Source organism: Suncus etruscus, chromosome 9 (assembly GCF_024139225.1).
Source record: "Suncus etruscus isolate mSunEtr1 chromosome 9, mSunEtr1.pri.cur, whole genome shotgun sequence".
Taxonomy (NCBI): Eukaryota; Metazoa; Chordata; class Mammalia; order Eulipotyphla; family Soricidae; genus Suncus; species Suncus etruscus.
In genome coordinates, this window is record NC_064856.1 from 98,422,864 (window position 1) to 98,449,626 (window position 26,763).

General features: G+C 34.2%; 1 protein-coding gene and 1 pseudogene across 1 annotated transcript; both read left to right on the forward strand.

Annotated features, from left to right (window-relative positions):
* The first annotated feature begins 5,865 nt into the window (after positions 1 to 5,865).
* Positions 5,866 to 6,801, forward strand: LOC126017768 (olfactory receptor 4C15-like). The gene has a single exon (XM_049779821.1). It carries the CDS (start codon positions 5,866 to 5,868, stop codon positions 6,799 to 6,801), a length of 936 nt encoding a protein of 311 aa, XP_049635778.1.
* Positions 6,802 to 14,949: 8,148 nt separating this feature from the next.
* Positions 14,950 to 26,312, forward strand: LOC126018619 (serine/threonine/tyrosine-interacting protein-like; annotated as a pseudogene).
* Positions 26,313 to 26,763: the final 451 nt, after the last annotated feature.

Sequence of the window (26,763 nt, forward strand, 5' to 3'; positions counted from 1 at the left end):
TTGAAGTTGGGATTTCAGAACAATTATATCATTTTGAAAATAAAAATGCTAATTACCATTTGTGTTGCTACCAAAATACAGGAAGTCATTTATTAGTTATGGGGATACTGGGAAGACAAATTTCTAAGGTAATTGCAGTATAACATGGCCAAAAACAAGAGGTCTCTGTCCATGATCACAAGGAAGCTTATATCATTTCTGAGGACATCCAGATGTTTAAAGTGTAATGACTATCAATTATAGAAATATCATAAAATCTTCAAGAAGAAGGGAATGACTTTCTTTTTCTAAGGGCATAAAGAGTTAACATTAATATTAAAGTGAACAAAGGTAATAGGTAAAACTAGGTCCATGATATGGTCACTTGCAGATATTAATATTTCAATTTCATTTAAGATATACTATTTATGTCCAAAAAGTATTATTTGGCTTTCAAAACTCAAGAACTATCACCATTTTTAGGGAGAAGACACCGAAGCTAAGTGGTTTTATTTATTTATTATTTATTTATTTATTTATTTATTTATTTATTTATTTATTTGCCACATCCAGTGATGCTTGTGATTATTGGCTCTGTGTGCATGAATCACTCTTTGTGAACTCAGGACACAATATGGGGTATCGAACCTAGGCATGGCTTTTCAAGTCAAGCATCCCATCTATTGCACTATTGCTCCAACCCCACGAGGTGGTCTCTTAAAGGATTAAAAAAAAAAAAGCAACAATTGGCATTGATATTAAAAATCTAAAGAATTGTTAAATTACCTTTTTTTATTACATTTAAAGAGAGTTTAGGGCTACACCAGTACTGTTCAAGTTATACCACTGTTTCTGGGACAGGAATACTTAATAACAGCATTTCAGGAAACTATAGGGTATCAAACTTGGGACCTGTTGGAGAGATTACAGTGGGTAGGTACTTGCCTTGGATGTAAATAGATCAGGGTTTAATCTCTGAAACACATATGATCCACAGGGTACTACCAGGAGTGAACCATGAGCACAGAGCTAGGAATAATAACCCCAGAGCACATCTGTGTGTGGTGCAAAACAAAACAAAACAAAACAAAACAAAACAAAACAAAAAACTCAAAAGAAAAATTTTGCAAAATACTGATCCTTTGTATTATCTTTGACCCCTAGAATTTTCATTTTTTTTTGTTTTTTATTTAAACAACTTTTTTGGTTGTTGTTGTTGTTTTTGGGTCACACCCAGTGATACTCAGGGATCACTCCTGGCTTCTGTACTCAGAATCGCTCTTGGCTTATGAAACGTTAGGGGATCGAACCGCTGTCCTTCCTAAGTCAGCGCATGCAAGGCAAGCATGTACTACTGCTTGTGCCACCACTCCAGCCGCAACAATTTGTTTTTTGGTAATAGTTGTTTTGGTGGGGATTTGGGTCACACTTCATGTTGCTGAAGGATTTACTCTTGCCTTTGTGTGCAGAGCTCAGTACTGGCAGAGGTTCAGAGATTTACATGCGGTGTCAAAGATTGAATCCTGGTCAGCTGTATGCAAAACAAGTATCCAACCTACTGTATTATTTCTCTAGCCCTTCATTTTTACTGAATATGTTTTTCTGGAACATCTTTCAAAGTGATAGTTCTATAAGTGAGAAAACAAAATTTCCTGACTTGTGACTTAAATTGTCAAAAAGACAAACTGACTAAGCGCAAGTTTAAAATTAAATCGGCACAGGAGAAAATATTAGCTATGAAGGAAAAGTGAATCGAGGGCAATAAAAGTAGTAATTGGAACAATATAGAATATTCCCCTCTAGAGGAGTCTTGCTGTGTCCGCTGATATTGGTGCATCATTTTCAATTCATTCAATTATATCTTGAGAAATGTGAAATATGACAGGATGTAACATGAAGGCTCTACAAAATGCAATTATATAAACAGAGAAAGAAAAATTAGATAGAAGCATGCTTATTCTATATTGAGAAGAACATTTCATGCAGAAGAGAAATTCTGGTATATAAAGTGATATGGCTGTGATAAGCCTAAAGTGAAGTCAAGTTATCAGTGCTCAGTAGGCTGAGGGATAATTGTTATAGATGAGTTGTGGAATATAGGAACGATATTTATTTTAAACCTCAACTTTTTTTTATTGAATTGGGCCACACCCACCAGCTCTCAGGGGTTACTTTGAGCTCTGCATTTAGAAATCAGGGGCTGGAGCAGTAGTGCATCGGTAGGGAGTTTGCCTTGCAGGACTGACCTAAGACAGACCACGGTTTGATTCCCTGGCATCCCATATGGTTCCCTGAGCCAGGAGCAATTTCTAAGTACAGAGCTAGGAGTAATCTCTGAGTGTCACAGGGTGTGGTCCAAAGGAAAAAAAAATCACTCCTGGCAGGCTCAGGGGACCATATGGAATACAGGGAATCTAACTGGGTCCCTCCTGGGTCTGCTGCATGCAAGGCAAATGCCTTACGCCTGTGTTATCTACTTCGATTCGCTAAACCTCAATTTTTAAAAGAGCACTGATATAATTCATTTAATTAGGATAATAAAATAAATACTCATAAAATTATACATTGATCAGCAATGTGCGATTTGAAAAACTTCACAACTAGCTTTCTATTAGGAACCAGAGAAAACTAATTTCTTGAGTCCTACGGCTGAGACATACTTGTAAAATATCATCTGCTTAAGGAATGTGACCCAGGCCAATCCTTCAGTGTTGAGACATGAGAAATTTTAAATAATGGGAATCACATTTGTCCCTAACTTGGCATCTTTTCTTGGTATTTAACTAAATAGAAGTTGGTGAAGTAAAAATATAGAAACTGAATTAACTTAGTAGAACCATTTTTTGATGTGACTTGGTGAGCTCTGACCTGATTTTCAATAACATGCATTCCATTAAAGAGAGCTGACTTTCTTCTTTTCAAAAAGCTGAAAGAGAAGATAACTTTACTATGGAAATTTTGCTTTAGCTTTAAAGTTGTAAGTAATCAAGATCAGGAACCAAAAAAGTGGAATAATAAACAATTTGATTAATTTATATTCTCTGCATAAATAAAAATGATTATGATCATTAATATTATTATTATTATTTTGGGGGCCATACATGGTAGTAAGTGCTTATTCCTAGCTTTACATTCAGGAATTACTTCTAGTGGTGGTCCTAAGGGCTTACTCCGGGCTTAATATTATAGGGATCAGTCTGGAAACTATATGGGGTATCAGGGATCGAACGTAGGTTTGCCCAATGCAAAGCAAATACCCTCACTGCTGAACTATCAATCACTCTGGCCACAAACATATCATTCTTAATAACAATTAATGCTTTATTCCCATATGTTTCCTTTTAAATAGATGCTGAGACTTCACCTCAGAATTAATTTTCAGAACGTAAATAATTATAAATAATATAAATAAATAAATTCCCATCTTTATTATGCTAATACACTATATCCCCTCACACTATACCCAATAATTTATTGTGATGGGATGGATGGGAAGGAAGAAAAGGACAGATCTTGAATTAGAAAACCACAAGTAGTTAAGGAAAGATATAAGGAAAAAAATTTTAAATTATCCTTAGGGGCATAAAGCTACCACAAAGAGTTGATATAATTAAATCAGAGTCTACAATTTTAGAAAATCTTATTGTTGGTAAGTTCCCAGTCCAGGTGTAGGGAAGGAATATTAGAAGCAATTACAGGTTCATTATGTCTCAGGGATATCTCTTTAAATTCTAATAGGTAATTAATGAGAAAGTTCTTTTTTTCCCCCCTCCCAACCCATGTTGAAGACTGCTATGCAAAAGTTGGGAGCATTCATGACTTTAACAGCCCAGCATGCTCTTCCACTCCTTCTTAAAGGTCGAATTAGGACTTGGAACACAGCTGTACTTTTGGCCAAGTCCAGAATGGCTGGTTTGTTTGTTTTTTTCACAGAGAACTGGATCTTACTGAACTTACTGAAATTTTACAGAAACTGATGTATGGTGAGATCTATGATTTATAATTCTTTATTTTCTCGAACATTTCAAATTGTGATTAAAACTACCAGTGTTGTTTTTCCTGTCTTTAGATTTAGAGTCCTGGGTTTGTCTCTCACAATTGTGTACACTTAATTTAGCCACAAAACATATCTCTCTAGATTCTTAATTTATAAATTAAGCTTATAATATTTGAAACTGATATTTAGCAGCAGGTAGGGTGCTTGTTTGCCTTGTATATGATCAACTTGAGTTTGATCCCCAGCATCCCTATGGTTTCCCAATCACCTCCAGAACTATTTTTTAAGCAGAGAGCCAGGAGTAACCCCTGTCTATTGACAGTGATAGCCCCCAAATAAACAAACAACTTAAAAAAACTAATGCTGTTTGGAAGCTATTTAATACAATTATATTTCTAGATTAGAAAGGATAGCATTTGGGATTTAATATCAAATGTTAGAATTTAATCATTTGTGAGTGGAATAAACATGTGTAATTTCAAAAATTAAATTTGTTTTTGTCAGCTAAATAAATCAGTAAAAAGAACATGTCTCTTTTTGCTTTAGTTCTTTTTTAGTACTTAAATTATGTTTTCTAATATCATCACTTGTTAACCATATATTTACTTTATCCTCTAAGTATCCTTTATTATTCTCTATGAGTGTATAAAGAGTAGTAATATTTGATGGTTGTGATTTAAATGTTGTTATAATTTCAGAGTCCTTCTATGAACATAGCATTTAATAATCACATGAAAAAACATCAGAATGCATGGGAAACACCTGAAAACTCCAGGCTAATAAGAAAGAATGGTATAAATCATAAATCATAGTTATCAATTAAATTTTTTTATTTGGAATGGAAAGCAATACAGTGGGCAACGCACTTACTTACTTGACAGGTGTCTGACTCATTTGTGAACCCTAGGACCACATATAGTCCCCCAAGCCCAGCCAAGAGAAAGCCCTGAGCACAAGTAAAAAATATCCTTAAGTCAATTACTTATCATTTAAAACATTATATTTAAATGGTAGAAAGTTTAAGCTACTTTAGTGCTAGTTTTTCTTTGTTTCACTATTCAAATGAACTAAATCACCATGAAACAAAATAAAGGCAATGTATGATCAAAAGGATGCTAAGAAAATAAAAGTTTTCTAAATTCTATTAACATTAATAATGTAGAAATTAAAATATTTAGATAAAGAACAGATAAACTTTGTAAATAAAAAAAGAATCTGAAAAGAATAGTATTCTCAGATGGTTAAAGCCTGAATCCTTTAAGTATTATATAAAAAGTAGTGTAAAAGTGCAAAAATATAGTGCAGGTAAGAAACTTTACTAAATAGATAATTAATATTGGATAGATAAGAAAATATTTCATTAATTTTATAACAACATATGTAATATCAGTGGTATGTAAGTATAAGAACACAGAAATGTACCTATACATCTATTCTTTAGAGATAATAATTGATGTCAACCCTATTTTATAGTAGTATAATTACTTTATATCCTCCTTTTATAAGAACTGGATCAGGTGATTTAAATCCCTCTGATTAACTCACGAGCAACCACTTTAAGATTAAGATTGACACTGAGATAAAAATATTTATCACCATTATCAATTATGATTTTACCCTATACAGACACTACACAAGCAATTTATTAATGTATATCTTTATATTTTTATTTGTATATATTTGTATTTCTGCTTGGTCATTCATTGCTACTTTTAATAAATTTATAATTTTATGTCTCATTGATGATGGAGTACAAAAATAATTTTGGTAAAGATAAATCTATTTCTTGGTGCATTATATTAAGATAGCCTGATGTGATTTTTCTTTATTTTTATAATTGCAGATCCTGTATTCTCCCAGTGGTAGCTGTGCACATTTCCTAGGAAATCATGCAAAACCAAAGTGTTGTAACTGAGTTTATACTCTTGGGACTTTCACAGAATCCACATGTCCAAAAAATAGAATTTGTCATATTTCTATCCATTTATATTGGCACTCTTAGTGGCAATGGTCTGATAGTGGTGACCATCTTCAGCAGTCCAGCTCTCCTGTGCTCCCCAATGTACTTTTTCTTGGCTTTCCTGTCCTTCCTGGATGTGTGCCTCTCCTCTGTCATTGTCCCAAAGATGTCTATTGACTGTCTTTATGAAAAGAAAACCATATCTCTTGGAGGCTGTTTGACCCAGATCTTTGCTGGACACTTCTTTGCTGGAGCAGAGATAATTGTCCTTACAGCCATGGCATTTGACAGGTATGTGGCTATCTGCAAGCCTTTGCACTATTCTTCTATCATGAACCCAAAGCTCTGTGGCATTCTGATTGGAGTAGCTTGGATAGGGGGCTTCTTACATTCAACTATACAAATCGCATTTATCTCCCAGCTGCCCTTCTGTGGCCCCAATATCATCGACCATTTCTTGTGTGACTTGTTTCCATTACTGAAACTTGCCTGCACTGATACTTCTGTTTTTGGCCTTATGGTAGTGGCTAACAGTGGATTCTTCTGCACCCTTATCTTCTCCATATTACTTGTGTCCTATGGCATCATTTTGTTCACTCTAAGAAACTACAGTACTGAAGGGCAGAGGAAAGCACTCTCTACCTGTGGATCCCACATTACTGTTGTGCTTTTATTTTTTGTGCCCTGTATATTTGAATATGTACGGCCTCCAACTTCTTTTTCTTTCGATAAAATGGTGTCGGTATTTTACACTGTCCTCCCAACTTTCTTCAATCCTATGATTTACACTTTTAGGAATAAAGATGTGAAAACTGCCATTGGGAAACTGTGGAATAAATTAATCATCATCTCTGATAAAAAATAAAGCAGCAATTTCTTTCAATTTAGTGATACTTAAAAACTAAAACATTTGACAAAATCTACTTTGATATATAAATATATATATATATGTATGTATATACATTTGATATCTGTAAATAAAAACTATCTACGTAAGGTTGTCTCCAATTAAATATTTTGCTCTTGGAGAAATTTGCATTACAAACAAATTGCATCCTTATATGTTAGTCTTGAGTTTAATTTTCTACTTGCCTAAAAGTTAATTATTTAAAAGTAATATACTTTTATTTATTTCTTTATTGAAAACTATGAGGCTGGAGATATAGCACAGTGGTAAGGTGTTTGCCTTCTTAGACGTAGAAGGACGGTGGTTCGGATCTCAGTATCACATATGGTTCCCCGAGCCTGCCAGGAGAGATTTCTGAGTTTAGAGCCAGGAGCACTGCTGGGTGTGACATTCCCCCACAAACCCCCCAAAAAATAAAAATAAAAATATATGCAGAAGAATAATAAAATACTAGGAGAAAAATTTATTTAAAGTATTCCAAATAATTTTATAGCTTTGATTCTTGATTTTGGGCCACACCCAGTGGTGCTCAGGGGTTACTCTTGGCTGTCTGCTCAGAAATAGCTCCTGGCAGGCACGGGGGACCATATGGACACAGGGATTTGAACCAACCACCTTTGGTGGATCGGCTGCTTGCAAGACAAATGACGCTGTGCTATCTCTCCGGGCCCTATAGTTTGGACTCTTATAGAAATATTTAAATTTTAAATAATTTCCCCATGCTGTCAATTCCTGATAAATTTGATGTTTCTCTATGTTCAGCGTGTATTCAGGAAAATATTAATGGAAAACATTTACCCAGTAATAAGCTATTTTGATTCAAGCTTTCTATCTCTTATCTACTGTCACTATAAAATTATATTTTCCCCAATAATTTTTCTTATGTAGTATGTGTTGCCTTATAATATACAGTTCAGCTTTGCTTCATTTGAAACGTTTGTTTAGAGGTTATCTATTTGGAGTAGAATAAAATTTGGGTTGTACACATGAATTTTTTAAAACCTATGATTATGCCTTGTTTGGCCCACAATGCTAACTTTTCAGGGCTTGAACAAGTGATAAGTCAGTAGTGTACATGCAAAAGGTATATATAGGATAATTACAAATATATGAATTATGAAGTAAAATCTAAAGCAGAAGCCCAAAAGATATATATTGTGTTAAGCATAATTTGCCATTATTTGAAGCTTAAACAAAGAAAAATAATTTGAAATGCTATCATAGAGAAATGAAAGAGAAAGCGTTAGTCTGAGTTAAAATAGAAAACAAAATTTCAAATAAAATGAAGTCTTTTATACAGAAAATGTATTTTTGTAGTTAGTGATAAAATAAATTTTATCATAGCATTAATTTAATAAGTTTAATTACACAAATATATTAAAAATAATAAACTATGAATATACTGAAGTATGGTCAAATACCCATCCAAATTTTATTTACTAAAATTAGATAATTTAAATTAATATATTCCAAAATAAATAGTTCCTATTCCTAGATTATTAGAATGAATGAAAATGATTAAATTTAAAATATAAAGAATTTGTACATATAGCTATATTACATATATTTAACTAAGTAAACATTAATTTATATTTAAAACTTTTATTTTCAAAATTCTATCATATGCATATATGTAATAAATATTTTGTCATATATGTGTTTACATAAGTTTGGTACATTGACTATGTGGAAGGCAGTGACCTCTGAAATTTGGAGATACTAAAATTTGAATATTGCAAATGATTTTTAGTTTATATCCTACTGTAAACTTTGTTTTATTATAAGTTTTTGCTTTGGGCCACTCCAAGCAGTGCTTAGGGGGTTTCTTTGCTCTGTAGTCAAGGGTCACTTCAGATTGTGTTCGGGGAATGAATTCAATGTCAAGGATTTAAACAGTTTAGCTACATGTTTAAAGTAAGTAATTTAATCCCTGTATTATATCTAAGAATTCTTGAATCTTGGGGCATATAATTATATCTTATGCTTCAAATAAATCTTTCTAAACTTTTGGGAGGTATTTTAATACAAACTGTTTTAAAATATTAATATTTAATATCAGTAATTTGGCACATACCATATAATTATTAAAAAGGAAATGGTATTTATGAATGAATGTATGAATATAAACCTCAAAAGTTTTATTTAAATTAATTTAATTTTAAATATTAAAATATGTCATAGAAATGCTTTAGGGACCAGAATGATATATAGCAGGCAGGACATTTGCTGACTCTGACTCGGATTCCATCCCTGGTATTCCAAATTGCCCCCAAGCACTGCCAGGAGTAATTCTTGAGTGTAGTGCTACGAGTAACTCCTGAGCACTCTTGGATGTTTCCCCAAAGCAAACCAACAAACAAACAAAAAAAAAAAAAGAAAAAAGTTTTCATTTTGAGATTTTATACTATTGCTTTACAATTTCTGATCGTAGTTTTTGTTTTGGGGCCACACCTGGGGACATTTAGAAATCACTCCTGGCTTGGGGGACCATATGGGATGCTGGGGGATAGTCCTAGGCTAGCTTGGGCTTGTGCCACTGCTCCGGCCCCTGATCGTGTTTTTTTTTTTTTTTTTTTTTTTGGTTTTTGGGCCACACCCGTTTGATGCTCAGGGGTTACTCCTGGCTATGTGCTCAGAAATCGCCCCTGGCTTGGGGGAACCATATGGGACGCCGGGGGATCGAACCGCGGTCCTTCCTTGGCTAGCGCTTGCAAGGCAGACACCTTACCTCCAGCGCCACCTACCCGGCCCCTGATCGTGGTTTTTTATGAGCTCCAGGAAAATTATTTAATGTAAAGGTTTTTAAGAATCCAAAATTAAGATAAAAAGTAAAATACAATTTATAATAATTTAAAACGATCATATAAATATAAACTAAATTAATAGGATCTTTTTTCATGTTAAATTGTGAAATAAAATTTAAATTTTTGTTGCTTGTGTAATAAATACTTGAAAATTAAAATACTTAAAAATAATTGTGATATCCTATTTGAGTTAAATTGTCATATAAAAATATAAGAAGTGACATATCTATTCAGAATCATAAAGTATGGAGCTTGATACCATACCTCTAAAATGATCAACCAGGAATTTTAATAGAGAGAAAAATTTCCTCAATAATTTTCATAAGGTTTCCTCAATATTTGCATAACACATTGTTATTCACATAACACCAATGTGATTTATATAAATGCCTCATGTGTTCAAACTATAAAGGTTAAGAACTGAGCAGTAAAACTGAGAAAGTTAACTTTTGTCTCTTTTTACCTAAGATTAAATACTAAAATTTATACTTATAGCATTTAAATGGTGCCAAGAACATTATATTAATCAGACAGCAGTATTGCCACACTATGCCCACCACAAATGTCTCTTCACTTTTGTCCTCAAGTCCATTGCTTCTTATTTACCTTCTTGTCATCTTTGTATCACAATTTTGACCATATCTCAGGGTTTATCCCATTAAATTGTCCAATCTTATATTTTATTTCTTTATGTTATAAATAACCATGAGTAATTCACTTTTTTCCTTTCTGAATCACTTCATAAGCATGATTTCCTCCAAGTTTAAGCAAACTGTAAGAGTTCATCTTTACTCAGAGCTAAGTAAGAAATTACTAGATGGATGCCATTTATAGGTAAAGCATCTGTAGTGGATCAATATAAAGTTAAATTTTTTTCATCCCCAATGAACTAAACATTTTATTTTGATATGTAAATTATTGGATTAGATAGACAACTTACATTACTAAACTTGAAATATTTCTAGTTTTAGAATACCAGAATAAGACTATTTAACACTTGAATTAAATCCATAATTCTACTTTCACATTTATTAAAATTCATGACCCGTTAATTCATTCTCTTAGGATTGTACTGTTAGACCCAAAATTATTGTGGCATTATAACATGTAAGTGTATGTAACTTCTATTTACTTATCTTCATAAGGAATATTATTCCTTCAACATAATTGTAATGAAATTGAGGATATTTTTCATGATCATGATACTGACCACAGTTATAAGTAGGTGTATAGCTTTTGATAACAACTGGGTTAATGCAGTTACTGATTTAATCATGGATTGGTAATTGATCAGAAAGAAAAAAATCAAAATTCTAGAATTAGAAATAAATTATATTTTAATTAAAATATAATTAGGATTCTAGAATTAGAGTTTATTGTAAGTAATATAATATAATTTATAATATGGTCTAAAACCTAAATTATGATATTTGATACTATCTATAAACTATATGAAAAATGTTAATATTTATGAGTTTTAATAAAAATTTTTTAATTATTAAAAAGTAATGACCATCTCCACATAAAAAGCTTATATTAAAACTCGTTTTTATGATTGTGTATAGCAAATTATAGATTATTTTAATTATATTTATCAAAAAACAAGATAATTTTCTAATAATTATTAGAAACATATGCTTATAAATTAAAAATTAAAGAATTAATCTTGAATAGAATTCAAAATTTGACTATACATGTAGCAACAGTATGTTATAGTTTAAGGATATGCTATATTATTCATTTATATTATTTGAATATATGTAGATATTTTCTCTTTTTGTGCTGTAAAACCTCGAAAAACATGGAAAAAATTGACCTCTAATATGGAATAATTGGGAACTTCCCAGAATTTTTAAAAAGTTGATCCACTTTGCACTTCAAATTTTATTTATGAAACTTCATTAATTCTATAAAAAGTCTTTCTGAAGACCAAACTCTGATATTTGTGAATTACAAATTACAAAAAAATAACAATATTTTTTAGTAATTAAAAATAATTATTTAAAAAGAGTAAATGGCTGAGCCAGAGTGATGGCACAGCTATTAGGATGTTTGCCTTGCACAAGGCCAACCCAGGACCAACCCAGGTTTGATCCCGGCATCCCATATGATCCCCTGAGCCTGCCAGGAATGATTTCAGGACTCAGAGCAAGGAGTAATCCCTGAGTGCTGCCAGGTGTGACCCCCAAACCAAAACAAACAAAAAATTAAATGTCTACATATGAGAAAAAGTTCATTCTGAAACTTGTTTTTCAGGTCTAAAGCTATAGTCTAGTGGTTAGGTAGGTTGCCTTGCATGCTGTGGATTCAAATTCAATCCCCATCTGATCTTCCAAGCCCACCAGGGATAATTACTGAGTGTAGAGCTTGAAGTAACTCTTAAGCATTTCTGGACGTGGTTCCCAAAGTAAAAACATAACCAAAATAAATAATTAAATTAAAAACTAAAATATGGGACCAGAGTGGTGGCACAAGCAGCAAAGCATCTGCCTTGCCCTTGCTAGCCTAGGACCAACTGCAGTTCAATCCCCTGGAGTCCCATATGGTCCCTCAAGCCAGGAGTAACACATGAGCGTCACTGAGTGTGACCCAAAAACCAAAAAAAAAAAAAAAGTGTTTTGTTATAATTTAGCCAGCATATTTACAATTATGGTAGCATTTATAGCATCAGTAAATAAGGTTTCATGACACCATAACCACTAAAGTGTCCAAGACCCTCCTCCACCGTCCACGGTCTCTATGTAATTTCTAGCCCACCTCTTCATTGTTCTCCTATGACTCCCCTAAGTGCTGGGTATTTGGTTTTGTCACCCAAGTCTTGTCATTGTTTACAAATAATTATTCCCTTCTTTTGCCTTTCTACACAGAGACCATGAAAACCAAACTGCGATAAGCAAAAATAAGGTGCCTGTCAAGGTGCCATGCTAGGAGTGGGATGGTAGGAAAGAGAACCTGGGAGTAGTGGTGGAGGGAAGTTGGCATCTGTAATGAGATTTGGGCTGTAACATTGTATGCTTAAAATCCAACTATGAATAACTATAAATCACAGTGTTTTAGTTAAATAAAAATTTAAATAACACTAACAAAATTTGTCTTTCAAATAGATAAATTGGGGCTGGAATTAATTTGAGGTGATTGGTGGAGGGAAATGGTTACTAGGGGTGGGATTATAGTAAAACAACATTGCATGTATTCACTGTATTATCTACAAATATATAAATCACAGTGCCAATTTAAAAATGAAATAAGCATGAAAGTGCATCAAAGAGGATCATAGTGCAAGTGAGATTTAAGCTAAAAGATTATTTTATTTTTAAGCTTTATTGATTGATTGATTGATTGATTTGTGTTTGGACCACACTCAGTGGTGTTCAGGGATTCCTCCTGGCTCTGCACTCAGAAATCGCACCTGGCAGGCTGGTAGACCATATGGGATCCTGGAAATTCAACTGGGTGCCTCCCATGTCGGGCAAATGCAGGCAAATGCCCTACCGCTGTGCTATCTATCCAGCCCTAAGTTAAAAATTCTAATCAGATACTTTCCTCTATCATCTTAGTAATATACAAGTAGACGTTGGTGGGGGAGTGGAACTAATATTCTAATTCACCATGCCAGTGTTCTATCTGCATATAAACTTCCAATTTCTCAATTCTCTGGTAAATGTTCACATCACCATCTCTATTTTAGAAGAAAAGGAATAATGAAGCTCAATGAAGGAGAAATAATAAATGAAGAACAGAAGGAAATAAACTGTTAATTAAAAATCTCACTTGATAGTTTCTCAATGAAAATATAGATTTATTTATTTGAGAAAGGAGGTCCTAGGGTGTTTGGCTTGGTGGTCAGTCCCAATGTTTTGGTCAAATAATATTTAAGCATAGCTCTGAGAATAAAATTTCAGAAGATAGCTGTCCTGACCTTAAATTCTAGTGTTCCCACTTCACTTCTTAGCTTTAAGACTTCAGAAAGTTTAACTTTCTTGGTCATAAATGGTTATTATAAAAATAACATTTTTAGGATTCAATGATGTAATATACAGGAAGTACTTTGTACATAGAACTTATAATATATTTGGCCTTTTATTTAATAAATTTGGTAATATAAATGTATAATTATTTATATGTTAATCATTATATAGCTATTAATATTATGTAATATATTTAATACTGCATAAAAAGTAATTATATAATACATACCAAACACAAACATAAAAATTCCAGAGATATAGTCAAATATTAAATTATCTTATTACTATAAGATTATTTAATACTAATTATTATTATTTGTATTAATATACTATATATCATGATTCTATTACTGTAACATATACATTATATTGTTATATATTATCTAATATCTAATATTTCCCATTGACAAGCATATGCAAGAATTCAGAGATATAGTTCCACAGTAAATTCTTTGAAAACCAAAAAGCAAACTAATTGTGGGTATGAATAATAAAACTTAGTTTAGGTATTAGTCAGACTATTAATATAGAGAAATGTCTCATTATCATGGACAAATTCTTGGCTCTTCTGATAGGCTGTCATACATGTTCTTTAAGAAAGCATCTCTCTCTCTCTCTCTCTCTCTCTTGGGGGACAGAACTATATTACAGTGATAAGGCTTTTGCCTTGCACGCAGCCAACACGGGATGGACCTTGGTTCTAATCCCAGCATCCCATATGGTCCCCTGAGCCCATCAGGAGCTACTTCTGGGTCCAGAGCCAGGAGTAACTCCTGAGCACTGCCAGGTATGACCCGCCCCCCAAAAAACACACACATACACACACCAAAAAACAAAAAAGAGCATCTCTAATTTGAGTAGTTATATTTATAGATGATAGCAAATATTTGTTAATTTCCTCTTACACTAAAAAAACTCTATAGGGTAATTGAACTTCCCATTAAAAAATCTTATGTGGAGGTGCATTGTGTTTTAATTATTTATGGTTAGTTCTTTGATCCCCAAACTTTTTCTTACAGATTGTTGCAGAGCGTTATCCCAGAATTCTGCATGGATGGTTTTATAAATCCAGTGAAATCCCAGGCTTATTCTAAAAATAAAATATTTTTTTCTATAAATACCAACCATTTTTTGCTGATGAGTATGAGAGTATCTTCAAACAGAAATTTAGAAACAAGTTTTGTTTTTTTTTAAAAAACACTCAAAGTTTTAAAAAATTAAAAAAAACATTTTAATAAAGCATTCAAAGTTATAAAGAAAAAGGAAAAATCTAATTAGTTAAGTGCTTCAAAGCTTAGTTACCTTACAGTACTAGGGAATCATATTGCTTCGAAATGACCACAACCATAAGGAAACTTAAAAATAATTCTAAAGGCTCACAGTTTCTCAAGGAAGCCTCTTTAAAAACCAACGAGGTAATTTTGCATCTTTATTGTCTCTACATCATGTTGAAGACAGCACTGCATAAGCAAGGGTGAATATTTTTTATTTCGCCATCCAGAGATGATCTTTATCTTCCTCAGAGAAGTAACAATAGTAATTAAAAATAAGTTTACTTATTGGCCATTCACTGAATGGATATTTATCATCAGAGTAGGCGTTTGGCATCAAATAGTTCACCCAAATTTTTCAGAGAACTGGTGAGATCTATTATTTTGTAGTTTTGTATTTTAGGAAAAATTGAAATTTGTGATATAGCGCTTAAAACCATGAATATTATATTCCATGTTTCCGAGTTAATAGAATCACAGATATCATTGAACTGTGTTCATCACTTACAATTTCTGACTCTATACTCTTATTTTTTAAATATATATTATATTTACAATTCAAATGATCTGTAAGCTCAAATATAAGAACATGCCTATTTAAAGTGAATAACATCTGTGATATTATAAATATTGATTAATAATTGTAGAAAAAGACAATTATTTTGATGATATAGGTGGAATTATTATTGTTGGAAATTAAGCATGCCTCATTTTGTCTTATCTTTTGATTAGCATTTAGTTGGTACTTGTTTTTGGGTTTTGGTTTTTTGGGGCCATACCCAGTGACGCTCAGTGGTTACTCCTGGCTACGCACTCTGAAATTGCTCCTGGCTTGGGGAATTATATCGGACTCTGGAGATCAAACCCAGGTTCGTCCTGGGTCAGCTGCGTGCAAGGCAAACTCCCTATCACTGCACTACTGCTCTGGCCCCTAGTTTGTAGTTTTTAATGCACTGATTTAATAGATTCAATATCTCTTCTCATTCAGGTGTTTTAGATTTCAGAAGTTGTATGAAGAATATTAATGTAATTAGAGTACATTTCATACTTTTAGAGTATTGGTATAAAATATACCATTCAGTATCTCATTAAAATCCCATTGACTTATAAGAATAGCATACATTTAAAATTAAAATTTTAAATTTTACTTAATTTTATATCCTTAATATTGCATATCTAGTCATGATGTTTAAATCAAGTAATTAAAATATAAAAAATATGAAAATTTTTACACTACTATAGGTGCAAAATAACATGATAAAAATAAATAGATAAAAAATAAACTCAGCAAAAGGCATAAATTAAAAATGCATTCATATTGAATAGAAACATAGAGAAATAGGAAAAAGGCTTTAAAAATAGGACTTAGATGAACAGTACTGAATATAATTCTCCATATTGGAATTATCTGAACAATACTGTTTTGTTTAGATAATATTTTAAAACTTTTTTTAACAAACACAAAAGGAAGAAATGTTAATGTATTTAAGAGGATTACTGTCTGCATCTTTAAGGAGTCATTAGGTCCCCCTTGTAATGGCAATTGGAATGGGATCCCCATCCCCCCACCTCCTTAACAGATAACTATTCATATATAAAAAGAAAAGCCTAGCAGTTATAAAAGGAGGGAATCTAGAGGAGAGCCTGCAGGCCATGTTTAAGGACTTAATCCACAGCTCCCAGCCTCCCCTGCCTGACCTGGCTTAGTACACAGCCTTATTGCTCTGCCTTCCCTCTCTTTCCCTCTGCATGAAATATAACAGTTCAGACCTTCAGCTGTTGGCCTCCTCCAGGTACTCACTCTCTTACTCTCACTCTCTCTCCCATTCCCCATCCCACCCATCCCAAACTTCAGGAGATGCACTGCATACAAAGGCAACGTTGTTATTTCAAAAAAAAAAAAAAAAAAACTATCAATTCTAATGCATCAAAAATATAAATATTTAAATAAACCAGCAAAGCTTACTGTGGGTAAAGAAAAGGATCTGAAATCCGAAAGAATTATATCTCCTTGAATGTCACGTAAAGGAATATGCATAAGTAAATAGACAAAGAATACATCTTGAATTGTTTAAACAATGATATAAGATCACAGTTACAGTGGTGTGAAGGAATTTATAGGGAAGATAATAAATAATGTAATTCTGTAGTTTTAGAATGACTTATCTGATATAATGTAAGTACATGTAACATCAATTAAATCCCAAACCTCAGACTGTTTATTTGTTGATTTTTTTTGTGTGTTTTACCTAGTGGTGCTCAGGAGCTTTTCTGGGTCTGGGCTTAGGGATCACTACTAGTGTTGGGAACTGAGTAGTTGCCTCACACCCAGGCATCCTGTATAGATTCCATATCGTTGAGCTATTTCTTAGTTTCACCCAAAAACTAATTTTAAAGTTAATCTCCTACAAATATTTGTATGATTTTAAATATAGTTTTCAATTAAAGGTAAAGACTGAAATTTCTATTGCTTTTAGAATGACTAGGCTACTAGAAAATATTTTGTTGCCAAAATGAATAGAAAAAAATAATTGTGTTTCATTAGGATATCAGGAAGATCAATTTGAATGTCACAGCACTAGAGAAAAACCGGGGGCCTAGAAATAATATCTACAGGAACACGGAGCCATCTGGGAACACAGGTGGCACATAAAGTGTGGTTATCAGGTCAGAGCAGTGACACAAGCTGTAGGGTGTTTGCCTTGCATGTGCTAACCTAGGACAGACCGCAGTTCGATCCCCTGGCATCCTATATGGTCCCCCAAGCCAGGAGAGATTTCTGAGCTCATAGCCAGGAGTAACCCCTAAGCATCACCAGGTGTGGCCCAAAAACAAAAACAAAAACAAAAACAACAACAACAACAAAAAGATGTGATTATCTAGAAAGGAAAGAATTTTCTACACAAAACTGAGCAAAATATGTCTTCTTTTGTAGCAAGTGAGAGCTAAAATGATATCAAAATCAATTTGTAAAATAGAAAAATTGGGCAGGGGGATAAAGAAAAGGAGAAAAAAAAGCACAAAACAATAATTTTTCCACATGTTTATTTATTGATTGATCGATTTTTTTGACATCTTTATTTTGGTGTGGAGATTAAGGTTGATGTCTCCAATATTATTTTATTTTGTCTTGTCTTTTTCTTTTTGCACTCGAGCATGACTATTGTGTGGTGCCTGTCTTTATTTCTGTAGTGCTACCGGTTATTTAATTCGATATTTTTTTTCTGTATTGTTGTAGTATTTCAATTACCTTTTTCACATCCTCTCTCAAACTGAGGTTGGAAGCCTCTAGAGGGACTCTGCCCATTTTCAGCGTATTTGACTTTTGACTTCTTTTTTTTCCTCTTATTTTGTACCCCAATCTATTGCTTTTCTTTCCTTCAAACAAAACCACATACCTAGATTTTTCTAGCTCTGCCTCTTAAATAGAGGGGGAAACTAGGGAGGGTTCCAGAACCAAACAGATATGTGATCACTAATAGTAAGCCAGACAAAGAGGGGTCCACCTACTCTAACAGCCCAGGAAGTGATGGTGGGGTATATGGGTTGTAGAAAGGGAATTGGAATGGGGGGGAGAACATAGTTGGTGATGGGCATTCCCCTGATTCAATGTTAATATGTACCTAAAATACTACTGTGAAAGATATGTAAGCCATTATGGAAAAAAAATTGTGTTTTTAATCAGAAACTTTCTTTGACTTACATGTATTATTATTATATCAATTATATTATGTTATGTTATGTCACTGTATTATGTTATGTTAGTTTACCTCATTATGTTAAGCAATTTTGTCTCTTGAATACATTCTTACAATAAAAAAATAAAAAAAAGAAAAATTAAAACCTATGCTTCAAACTGATGTATTAAAGAATCTTCATAGAAGTTTTTCTTATAATAAATACAGGCTGAAGTCAATCCCCCTTGAAAAGAAGATGAGGTACATATATGTAATTATTAAATGGAATGCTACTTAGAAATTTAATTGTTATTCATAATATGAATATATCTGCAAGACATTTTTCTGAGCAAAGTACCTTAAATATTAAATAATATATATGGCTGGCTCTAGGTAGGTAAAGTTGTAAAACAGGCAAAGTTAAAGTATGATGAACACACACAGAAGAACTGTATAGTGTGAAGAAGGATGGGAGAATATAATTTATTGAAGTTAAATGCATTTTATTTTATTTTATTGTATGATTACTGTACTTCATTTCATTATTTTATTTCTCACTTCATTTTATTACTGAACTTCATCTAATTTTTTTTTTTTACTTTTGGGCCACATCCAGTGATGCTCAGGGGTTACTCCTGGCTCTGTGCTCAGAAATTACTCCTAACTCTGGGGAGCATATGGGATGCTGGGGAATCGAATCACAGTCTGTCCTGGGTCAACCACATGCAAGGCAAATGCCCTACACTCCATTGCTTTGGCCCCTATTTAATTTTTACAACTGTACCTTTTTTTCGTTTTTTTTTTTTTTTGCAGGGGGCACACCCGGTGATGCTCAGGGGTTATTCCTGTCTATGCGCTCGGAAATCACTCCTGGATTGGGGGGCCATCTGGGACACTGAGGATTGAATCGAGGTCCGTTCTGGGTCAGCTGCATGCAAGATAAACATCTTACTGCTGTGCTATGGCTTCTGCCTTATGACTGTATCTTAATAAAATATTTATATATGAGAAAAAATAGGAAGATTGGATACAAGATATAGCTCCTTATATAAAATTTAAAATATTTAAACTATTTAGAATAAATGATATGTTAGCATATTAGTTCCAAACTTGTAAACTAATAATATTAGAAAGAAAAACAAAGTCTATCATCATCAAAAAACCATCTAGAAGCAAAAACTCTATCAAGTAAGTTGTCAGTTCACAAAATACAAAATGGAAAATACAGAATGCAGAATACACTATACAAAATTCTGTATGCTTATATGTAAACTAAAGTGTAGAGGAGGAAAAAAATTCCATTAAAAGTGATGTAAAAATACTCAAGTATCTAAACATTAATACTCAAGATATAAAAATTAATAGAAAACTCCTTATAGCTAATACAAACAAATCACTATTAAGCAATTAGAATTAATTATTCACATAAAGGTATTTCTTAATGTCACCACATGTACATTTGTGGAAGTTAAATCTATCATAATGACACGTTTCTATCACTGTATTTTTGCTTTCCTACACTACCACATTTAAAACATAACTTTGTATCTCAAAAATAGTACAGATCCTGAAAGTTAATTATCATATATATTGCTACACATGTATAAATGCAAAGGTCTGATGTGAAAATTTGATCATTATATTGCAGAATCTATATGCCTGCTCCTGGGACCTTAAGATTCTCCTTGGAAATATGCAAAACCAAAGTTTTATAACTGAGTTTGTTCTCTTGGGACTTTCACAGAATCCAGATGTTCAGAAAATACTATTTTCCTTATTTCTGTTTGTCTACATGGCAACTATCAGTGGAAACATATTGATTGTAGGGACCATCCTCAGTATTCCAGCACTTTTGGGTTCCACAATGTATTTCTTCCTGACATTCCTGTCCTTCCTATATGTGTGTATCTCCTCTGTCAATGGTCCTAAAAAGATAGTTGATCTTCTCAATAAGAAGAAAACTATTTCCTTTGGAGGCTGTCTGATTCAGGACTTTGCTGGATATTTTTTTTAATTTTTTATTAAATATATCTTTTATTTAAGTAACATGATTATATTTGGGTTACAGTCATAACCAGAACACCCCCCTTCACCAGTGCAACATTACCCCCTCCCCCCCTTTCCCATCTCCTGCCTGTATTGGAGACAAGCATTCTACTACAGTAATTTCTTTTTCTGTTCAGTAAGTTGTATTTTTTTTCCTTAAAGGATAAGAGTAAAAAAAATATAGTAAAGGTGTGATAGTGGCAATCGCCAATATTTGCATAGGTCCAGAAAAATGGAGAAAATGGAAAAAAAAATCCTTGACCTGATTACAAAAAGGCCTCACCCCAGAAGTTTATTGGCATAAGACAGACCAGTCTATCCAACTCCAGTCATTCTCAAGGTCCCGGTGAAACTTTTTCACATTTTAGCTATAGTTGGTATCAGACTTTTATATTTAAAGACTCTGGATTCTGTGCATTTCTTTCGTCGATGTCAGGCTGATGTGGAGCATCCTCTAGTGTCAGCATATCATTAAATGCAGAGTGATCTGCCCTGCATGCAGATTGTTGCTGAGTCGCCTGGGTGTTGGGAGTACTCTTTGGAGTAAGTCAATGCCAAAGCAGTGGTAGGTCTTCTCTGGTAGAGGCTTGGATCCTGGTAATGTTAAAGACAAATGTGATGGTTTCCATAGATGGTATCCATTGTTCAGATGTGTGTGGGTGATGCCCATTCTTCTGAGGCCTGAGCCAAATCATTATGCCAATGTTCAGGGTAAAAGGCCTAATTACATTACCAAATTTGTGTTTCCATCTCTATCAGATAAGAACTTGTTGGCATATGTATTATTTTCCCATTTTAATGTGCCTATGCAAAAGAGAAGCAATGCCACAAGATATTGTTGGTGCATCTGGGGGCCGAAGAATAAAGTCCAACATTTCCCATAACTTGGTGTAAACGTGAAATCTACACAGAGTTACTCTTCTACCAGTATTGCTTATAAAACAGATCTCACGGGGGAAAATCAAACAATCAAATAACTAATCTAGTGGACAAAATTGTCACTATATGAGGATATTTCAAAAGAGTTATAGATGTTAAGGGAATACATCTGAGATATACGAAAGTGATACATGTGACCCTTTTATGTTTTAAAAAGAAAAAAAAAGAAAGAAAACAAGGGTATTTGAAGACAACAGGTGATAGTTGAGTTTGAGACATGTTTCGCGACATTACGGAACCCTATATTGTCCTTAAACTAGGGGTTAAGCTGAAGCTGATTCCGGTATCATGCAACAGTCCATAGTTTGATGGGGGCATGAGGGGCCACCAAGCATGGGTCAACAGGCGTGTTGGTTGTAGTTGTTTGTATAGGCATGAGCTGGGGACTGAGAGGGTGTCATTCAATGAGGAGCTGGATGGTGGTGTTGGGGCAGAAGGTCAGTCTTGGTGTCTACACAATTAAGAACTGAGGATAAGGAGGGTTGAATAAGGGGAAAATAATGGTTTAGGGTTTGGGTATGAGGATGTAGGAGAGACAAAAGGGTGAGGGGAGAGGCGATACATAAAAGACTAGACAATAAAGGTCAATTTGAGTGTTTTATCAGAATCTTGGGCATCTTGACTCTATTCCTAGGAACACTCTAGGATCAGGAACGTTTTTGGATAATGCTTACAAAGTATATTTGTCGCACGTGGTTTTGAACAATAGTATTACTAGCAAATAACAAAACAGGGGGTCCAATATACATAGGGGAGGGTTTCCCTCCTCCGCCCGCCCCCCAGGGCCCGAGTTGCCAGGGCCGGCCATGTAGGCCCACCTGGCGTGGGGGTCCCAGTCTCTTTGACCGTGTTCAGTCTAGGAGATCTGTGGCCCGCTGTCCGACCAGTGACCCTAACATACCAGCAAAAAAGAGGGACGGCTTTCCTGGCATGTGCGCTCTGCTGGGTCCAACTGCAAGCTCCTTCTCCATTTTTAAAAGTGAAAGGGAGGGGTTTCCCTCCTCCGTCCGCCCCCCTAGCCAGGGCCAGCCATGAAGGGTCATAAACTTTGCAACATATTGATGACTATAAATCAGACACAGAAAGTGAAACTTTTGTAATAGCTCTTCTAAGGTGCTAAACATGAGCGAAGTTAGTATGGAAAATCCCATTAAGTATTAAAACTCCAAGGGATCAATAATTTTAGGTGTAATTTTTATTTATTTTATTATTAAAACAATGTGATTTTGGGGCCGGCGAGGTGGCGCTAGAGGTAAGGTGTCTGCCTTGCAAGCGCTAGCCAAGGAAAGGACCACGGTTCGATCCCCCGGCGTCCCATATGGTCCCCCCAAGCCAGGGGCAATTTCTGAGCACGTAGCCAGGAGTAACCCCTGAGCATCTAACGGGTGTGGCCCGAAAAACAAAAAAACAAAAAACCAAAAAAACAAAACAAAAAACAACAACAATGTGATTTACAAAATTATTTGTAGTAGAGTTTCAGGCATACAATGTTCCAACACCAACCCAGAGTAAACCGATTGGTCTAAACTTAAAATTGATTATAAGCAAGAATGAAATTAAGGATAAAGAAATCACAAACAGGGTATGTATAAGTGGTACTAATGAAATAACAAAGGAGAGGTCTTTGTCTTTATTTTCTTTTGTTGTTGCTGTTTTGTTTTAGGTCCCTACCAATGGCACTCAGGATTTACTCCTGGACCTTCATTCAGGAATCACTCCTGGTGGACTCTAGGGAGTGCATGGATTGCCAGGGATTGAACCTGGGTCAGCAGCATAGAAGGCAAGTGTTTTACCAGCAATACTGTCATTCAAGTCCCTAGAGAAGAAAGGAATATGTCCTCTACCATTCTTAAACTCATATTATGCTTCTTGAAGAACACAGATAAAAAAAAATAAGGAAATAACATCGGATCTTTTCAGTGAAGTATTCTCTAAATGGTAATTGGAAAACCCTAATCCCCTAATTCCAACAATGGGAAGTATATGCAAGGGAAAACAATCTCATGTGGAAACCCCAAGGTAGTGAGAAGCCTAAAGTGAAGAAGTCGCTGTTACCAGTGAACAGTGGAGAAGATGTTCCTGGTACATGATGAGATATGAACTACAGAACCAGGATCAAGAAATACGATTTCTTTCAAATCACAAGTAAAAAGAGAATAAAAATTTCAAATGAATCTATCCAGACAATAATTAAAAATCAATTCGTTCAAAAGATTTTTGATGCCACAGAATTTTAGCCCAAGGAAAAATGCAAGGAACTTTCATTTAACCCAGTTAACTGCTTTTGTGATGATAATATTGAGATATTATCTATACCATATTTTATTGAGCAATAAATCTGGTATCCTAATAAATACTTTTGAGAGAAACAAGTAAATAAGCAAAGTAGGTTTTAGAATAAAACAAAAAATGTGTGATATAATTTTCAAGTAAGAACCTGAATTTATTTCTGAGTGCAGAGCCAGGAGTAAACCCCTGAGAGTCACTGGGTTTGACCAAAAATAAATATATAAATAAATAAATAAATAAATAAAAAGAACCTGAATTTATTGCTGGAGTCCTTCTATTGAGTCATCTTTTGAGTCGTCTGTTCAGGTACATACCTATGTTTTGTGATTCATTGGTGAAAGTCATCAGAAATTCAATAAAAGTAATTTACCTATGGATGTTGAAGTGCAGGTGCTTCTGATTTCTACTTAATTGTGAATTATTTCACTTTTACATATTTATGTGCAATTTGAATAACATAAAAAGGGTGTAATAAAAATACCAGGACCAATGAACTCCTTATAATGGTCACAACTTTTGACTAGTCATGTGTTTTATTCCTTATTTATCAATTCTACCATACATCTTATAAAAATGATCAGATATAGCTTACTTCTTTTCAAAAACTGGCAAGATAAAAAATTTTTGTTTTCGCAAGAATTTGTGACTTTCCTTTAAATTTGTGACATATAAATTAAAAACAGAGACTGCTGGGACATGTTCAATCAACCTACACATTTTAGTGTTTGTAAATAAAATCATTTTTATTGGTTCAAAATTATGCAGTTTTCTATTCTCTTCCCCATGAGTTCTCTTTCAAATGGATGTTGAGTCTTATATCAATGCCCTCTAGCTTTTTTTGTAAACATACTGAAAATTCAGGTTTCTCTTGCAAATACATTTTATTCTCATAAAATACTTAGTGTTCTGTTCCTAAAAGGATTTAAAACATCTTCAAATAAAAACTCAGCAATAATTTTAAAGAGATATTAAGAACATTGGGGCCCAGAGCGGTAGTGGAAGTGGTAGGGCATTTGCCTTGCACGCGCTGACCTAGGACAGAGTGCAGTTCCCATCCCATGGCATCCCAAATGGTCCTCCAAGCGAGGAGCGATTTCTGAGCACATAGCTAGGAGTCATCTCAGAGCATCACCGGGTGTGGTCCCCCCAAACAAAAAACAATAAAACAAAACAAAACAAAAAGATATTAAGAAGGAAAGAAAGACTCTAATCCTTCAGGTAAATCAAAGTTTTGCAAACACCTAAGAAAACCAAACTAGATAGGCTAATATTAAAAAACCATAGTTTTAGGGCTCCTGCTGGTGGGGAAGCTGGGTGGCCTGCGGGTTTTGGAGGGTGGGGGGGAGAATGAATGGCAATATAAGTGCCAGGCACCTCAATGCCAACCCTCCTCTTCCTCACTGCCTCTCCCACAGCCACCGGAGTCGCTGGGCCCTTCCACTATGTGAATGTTAAGAGTCGACCAGCCCTCTCCACACCACCACTGTCAGCTGAGGGTCTGGCCTGCCCAACCCACCCACCAGCCCCAACACTGGGACCATGGAGATGTGCTGCTAGAGTTCTAGTCTTTCCCAGAGTGCAAAGAAGATGCATATAGAGATCTTTTAGTTGAGAATTTCATGTGTTAAAGTGGACCTCTTGGGTGCAAGCTATAGCACAGCGGTAGGGGGCGTTTGTCTTACATCCAGCAACACCGGATATACTCCAGTTTGATTCCCAGCATCCTATATGACCCGCAAGCCTGCCAGGAATAATATCTGAGTGCAGATCCAGGAGTAACCACTAAGTGTCTCCGGGTGTGACCCCAAGTGCCCCCCCCCATCAATTAAAAAAATAAAGTGAACTTCTGTGACCAATAGGAAGGGACCTATCCAATTAGTCAAGAGATGCAGGAAATTTTACCTGGATTGATTTTAGGCCCATATTCTTCTGCTGTGAAAAGCAAGCTCTACCTCCTAGACCTAGACCATAGAAACATGGAATACCCATTTATGCCTAAAACAGAATATTGAAGCAAACTTTGTTCAACTAAATTTTCAGCAATTATTTAGATATTTAGTCTTGGATATTGCAGATAATCTAGTTGAAAACAATACTTTTTTTTTCCTCCTATAACAAAAGTATTTATTGATGGGAGCTTACAAACTGGAAGAAAAGTTCTTGTCCATGGAAATTCGGGGATTTCCCTGCCTTTGTTATTGCATATATTATGAATATAGATAACATCTGGAATGAAGTACAGAGATGCTTTTGCTTATGTTCAAGAAAGAATATTTTGTATTAATCCTGGATTTGTCCATCAACTTTAGAAATATGAAGCCATCTACCTTGCAAAATTAGCAATACAGATGATTTCACCACTCCAGAAAGAAAAGACATCTGTTCATTCTGTTATTACCTGAAGTTTAAATCTCTTTAAATCATGTAGAGGACGATTTTGGAAATATGCAAGTGGCAACAGCACAGAATGGTTGAGTCAAGCAACAGAGAAGAAATCTCTGTTTGGGAAGGAGAAATGCTAGAGGCAATAAAACATAAAATGTTTTAATATGAACCAAGACTTCTGGATTTACAAAGAGGTATTATGACAATAATGCACTTTTTTATACTTAAAATTTACTTTGTATGATATAAGGCTATTACTTTAAACAAAATGCAATTTAAGGGAATTTATTTCTTAAATCTTGGTAGTTTATAATAAGAAGGTTTTAAAGTGTACTAAAAATTGGGGCCGGATAGATAGCATGGAGGTAAGGCATTTGCCTTACATGCAGAAGGACAGTGGTTCAAATCGCTATCGAATATGGTTCCCTGTGTCTCCCAGGAGCGATTTCTGAGCATAGAGCCAAGAGTAACCCCTGATTGCTGCTGGATGTGACACCTCCCTAAAAAATTTACTAAAAATTTATATATATATATCTGCATA